At 46.1% G+C, this 5,201-nt stretch overlaps 1 protein-coding gene across 1 annotated transcript in view; it reads right to left on the bottom strand.

Moving 5' to 3' along the window:
• The window catches only part of odad2 (outer dynein arm docking complex subunit 2), a 72,757-nt gene extending 67,876 nt beyond the window's left edge, over positions 1-4,881 (bottom strand). The window contains exons 1-6 of the mRNA XM_048265911.1: positions 4,761-4,881; positions 4,229-4,495; positions 3,583-3,740; positions 2,120-2,318; positions 1,527-1,633; positions 270-406 (exon numbers count right to left, since the gene is read on the bottom strand). Of these exons, the coding sequence (XP_048121868.1) occupies positions 270-406; positions 1,527-1,633; positions 2,120-2,318; positions 3,583-3,740; positions 4,229-4,452 (825 nt within the window). The 5' untranslated portion in view covers positions 4,453-4,495; positions 4,761-4,881. The remainder of the gene's footprint in view (positions 1-269; positions 407-1,526; positions 1,634-2,119; positions 2,319-3,582; positions 3,741-4,228; positions 4,496-4,760) is intronic.
• Positions 4,882-5,201: the final 320 nt, after the last annotated feature.

Genomic DNA, 5,201 nt, shown 5'->3' with positions numbered 1-5,201 from the left:
ACAGGCTACCTACACACCTGGCTTCCTCACCCTACAACCCCCGACGTCATGAGGTCAGCACGCAGTCAAGCAGCCTGGGCTCATCAATACAGTATATAAGCACAAGCACAGACCTGGGATCAGTGGGGTAAGAGTAAGCATGAGATAAACCCTGTGTGTGTGTGTGTGTGTGTGTGTGTGTGTGTGTGTGTGTGTGTGTGTGTGTGTGTGTGTGTGTGAGTGAGAGTGAGAGAGAGAGAGAGAGAGAGTGAGAGAGAGAAAAAGCTCACCCCGTTAAGGAAGACTCCAGCGGTGCAGCAGGTGATGTAGAGAGTGTCCGTGTCACATGGCTCCACAATGAGGTAGCAGATCTCTCCATGCACCTGCCTCCAGGGGGGTGAGCGGCAGCCATTACTGAACTCATAATCTGCACAGCATCATGGGATAAACAGAGGCACAGTATGTACCCAGGGTTAGTTTGCTTTACCATACAAATAATAATAAGCAATTGAATCAGTAAAATAGAAGGCCCCACTGCACAGTAAACTGGCGAATGGCAGTTACTTCCAAAAAAATGTAATTAACATGTACCGGTAATACATGATTTTATAAGCAATGTTCTAAAGTGAAGGAGAAAGGAGCATATGTGACGTGACTGTGAGAACTGCTCCTTCCATCACCTGCATGTATAAATCTACTGTAGCACTGGCAATGCTGGTGATTCCCAGAGAGCAGGTTGTGAGACAGAGCAGAAGGGGAGAGTTCGTTGCTCCTGTCTGCACTGCTGCGCCTGAGTGAGGAATGGACCCTCTGTATGGATCACAGAGCAGAGCCCCCGTCCCAACTACCAACCCTCATATTTTACCCTGGACTACCCCCACCCCACACCCCTCTATGTCCACACAGCTCCAGGGCTGTTTGTGTAGCAGGTTCCAATTGCCCCCCGGGGTAGGGGACACATTTTTCAATATGCGGCCATCCATCACTCAGGCCACTGTACGAGGCTGTAGTGTTTTGCCATTCTGACCCAGACCATTTTAAATATGTGTGTGTGTGTGTGTGTGTGTGTGTGTGTGTGCTGAGCACTAGTGGTGAAAGGGGATAAGAGACAGAGAGAGATCAAGAGAGAAGGAGAGAGAAAAAGTAAAAGAAAAATGGAGGAGAAATCCGAACTTGATGAATCTCAAACTGAAAATTTGACATATGTAATGGCTTCCATGTTGTGGGTAAGCTGAAATGAGATGTTGATAATGTGAGGAGAGAACGCTGCCCACTAATAAAACTGCTTTTGCAACACTAGGGGGTGAGGAGGGGCACCCAAGAAAAATGGAGACCTACAAATGCATAAAGAAGACAGATATAAAGGTGAACTAAAAACACCAAAAGGAGAAAAAGAGGGGAAAATAGGAGACAGAAAGAGATAGAGAAACGAGAGAATGAGTGAGATAATCAAAAAAGGGAGAGAAGAGAGGGGAGCGGGCGAGGGAGGGAGGGAGAGAGAGAACAGAAAAAGGGAGAGGGAGAGGGAGGAGAGTGATAACTCAAACCTGATGTGTAGTTAACAGACTTGAGCAGCCTCTTCTCTCCTGAGCCACAGAAGCTCTTGAGCAGCTCCACTTCATTCTTCACGGCAGCAGGACTCAGCCGAACCTCTCTGTGCGCATATACACACGTATGCACGCATACGCACAGACATGCACACACACACACACACACACACACAACACACACACACACACACACACACACACACACACACACACACAAATACAGTAAGGCCTTCTACTAAGGGTTTTTACACAAAGGTAAAACAAAGGAGATGCTAGAAGAATACTGTGTGTGTGTGTGTGTGTGTGTGTGTGTGTGTATGTGTGTGTGTGTGTAGACAGACACACAGACAGACAGAAAGACAGATAGATAGATAGGATAGATAGATAGATAGATAGATAGATAGATAGATAGATAGATAGATAGATAGATAAATAGGTGGTAGGAGGGAAGGGTGGATACATTGATGATGGATGGTGCATGATAGAACCAAAGAAAGCAACAGACAGATGCAAAAGTGACAGAGAGAGATTAGGGTGCTGTACAAAGAGCATGTTCTCTCTGAGGTGCAATAGATCACATGTCAACGCACTGGCTGATCTGCTTGAGGGAGGTGCTGAGGAGCTGTGTGTCCAGCTGCTGGAGGAGCAAGAGCAGCCTGGCCTGGATCTCCGTCTCCCCACCGGGGTCGCCACCTCTGACCTTCTCCAGCAGACGAAGCACCGACGAGTCCTCCCCCTCCACCGTGGCAAAGCTGGGGCCCAGCATCCGCACCACTGGATCTCTATTGGCTGGACAAACACCCATCAAGATAAACACGTTCCTCTGGTCTGTGTGTACTCTCATGCTGCCACTTATCTTGACATGTCTTTACATATTACAACAATCCAACAAGTTATTTCATGTTTTTATCAAATGTCACCATCAGAAATCACTTTCACCACCCTCAAACCAAATGTCATGCAAGTTGTGTGTCTACTTGTCTGGATGCATGTGTTCAAGCCTCTGATCTGATGGTGTATTTGAGTGTAGAAATGTTTAAGGCATCTGTGCAGATTTTTTTTGGCTGTTCAGTAGGCCTATGTGCTGCAGTGTCTGTTCTGGTGTCGTGTGGTGATGTGCACACCAGTGTTAATGATTATGATCCTGCACAGCCGTGTTTCTGATTGTGTGAGTTTGTGTCATAGTGTATAGTGATGATGGTGATGATGTGTAACTACTGTACTTGTATGTGACAGCATTGTTGATGCAGATGTGGCTCCCTGCACCTTTATGGTTTTCTGGTAAGCTGTGTCAGAGGCGCTAGTGTGGAGCGGCTACTATGGTGGGTGGGTTATACTGTGTTAAAGGAGAATTCCGGTGTGATATTGACCTAAAGTGTGTTGAAACATCATGATACCGAGTGTGAACGTATGTCTCATAGCTCTTCTCGGCTTGTCCCCTGCACTCTGAAATCTGACGCTAGTTAGCCGATGCTACCAACAGGTTTTCAAAGGGGTCGTAGGGTGGTAGGGGGTCCTTCCAGTAGCAGCAACTAGAATCCATGCATTTCCACTGAATTATTTTTGGAATCTGATCCCTTATCATACCTGTTCATTCATACACATCGCTCGACTTATCGTGACTAAATTCAAGATGGCGGCAAACGGTAAACTTCCTGAAGGTACTGTCTGTATAATTCGTCTTGTAAATAAACTACCAGTGCTTTTTCAAAGTTGTCAATGTCTCGTTTTAAATTCCAGGGCCCTTGGAAGTCTACCAATGAAGTGTGGAGATACTTTGAGCCTCGTAAATGGTGTAAAATAGTGATTTATTTGCATGGCTAGTCCGATGCCTGAGGCAACCCCTTTGAAAACCTGTTGGTAGCATCGGCTAACTAGCGCCAGATTTCGGAGTGCAGGGGACAGGCTGAGATGAGCTATGAGACATAGGTTCACACTCGGTATCATGTTTCAACACACTTTAGGTCAATATCACACCGGAATTCTCCTTTAATGCTAATCTGATGATCTATGCAACACTATTTGTGATTGGAGAAGTTCTAACTTCACTTACCTTCCAGACAGGCGCGCACCTCCTTGAGCTTCCGCTCCTTGGCCACCTGCAGGAGCTTGGAGAGCTGGCTGAGGCTGAGCACGGAGATGAGTGGGGGGGACAGGTGCAGCAGAGGACGGCCGTTCCTGTCCTTCTCATGGGACACCACTGACGCACCACTACAAATGGGGGAGTGCACACAAAAATGCAAAGAGAAGCACACAGACACACACACACACACACAGTGTTTTTTTTTTTTTTTCAAACTCTTTATGACCAGTCACATAAATCCTGCTGTGTGCGAATGTCTGGAGGGCTTCTAACGGAATTTAGTTCACCTCTTTCACCTGAAACAAAAAAAGTCAACAAATTTTGAGAGACTCAGGGGCCAACAGTTCACAAATTTGTTATCGGTGAAATCTGAGCGCTCCAGTGTGGCCCCTACGAGTGGCTGCAGCAGGACAACTACTGGGGCGCTGACTGCCAGGGAGAAAGAACAGAACATTCAGGCGCGGTGTGTTTAGTGTCTTACTGAAGTCGAATTGCAAAACAAATTCATTTAAGGTCGTAAATATGAGCCCTTCGAGGGGAGAAACGCATTAAGGCGCCGTGACAACATCCTCCGTAACATAATCCATGGTGCAGACGGAGCCCGGTCCGTAATTACCTGATGTCATACTCTGTTTTGAAATCAGAAGCCTCCAAAGACGTTTTCCACTGTAGCGGCTCCTTAAACACATGCTTCGCCTCCTGAGGGTGTCTGGCGCTGAACTGTTCCACGAAGCGCTGGATCTCTTTCAGGAGGGACTCGTTCAGCGGGGTGATCTCCAGCTTGCCCGTTCCAGAGCTTGCGGTGGTCCATTGGGCTGCTCTTGTCAGTGCTAGCCCCATGACCGCTGGAGGCAACTCTGTTCTGCAGCCGGCAGAAAGTTGTCTAGAAAGCAAATTAACGGTAACATATGCCTTGCAACTTCAATAATGAAAGCACCAATGAATACACCCAATGTCTCGCTACACTAAAGTACATGTAACGTAAACCTTAAGGTAAAACGATAACAGAAGTTCCATCCACTGGCTTCAATAGGCATCGCTAACTAGGATAGCTAAGCTTATCAACATTTACGTTGCTGATTAATAGCACTGCTAACTGAAGCAATGTCTGTTGTTTACATTTTGTTAGCTATTCTAAATGAACTTACCAAACAATGTTTCAGTGGGTTTCTTGCGACTGTGTGGTTTGGTAAAGTTTTGTTTTACTAGTTTAGCTAGCATCTGCTAACTAACTATCTCTGCTTTCTGAGTATCAGTTGATAAGTTACTATGGTAACATCACCTCGCTTTGCCGAGCAGGATCCTGTTGCTAGGAGACCATTAAACAACATGAGGCAGTAAGGGACAAAAAGAACAAGCTTGCTCAACAAAACGCTTTCTCTCTGTCTCTGTGGATCCACTGACACTATCTTCAAATGAAGCCTACTTGGGGTTTATTATGAGTATATCATTTTACCTGCCTAATTAAACTACAGGATATACAATTTAATATGCTCACTTTTGAGTAAATAGGCTATATGAGAGCCTTTGTATTCCTCTGGCCCAGTTGTATGGCTTGGCAATGCACTTTAGACAAACATGGGGAGGAC

Source organism: Alosa alosa, chromosome 16 (assembly GCF_017589495.1).
Source record: "Alosa alosa isolate M-15738 ecotype Scorff River chromosome 16, AALO_Geno_1.1, whole genome shotgun sequence".
Classification (NCBI taxonomy): Eukaryota; Metazoa; Chordata; class Actinopteri; order Clupeiformes; family Clupeidae; genus Alosa; species Alosa alosa.
This window is presented reverse-complemented; position numbering and strand designations above follow the sequence as displayed.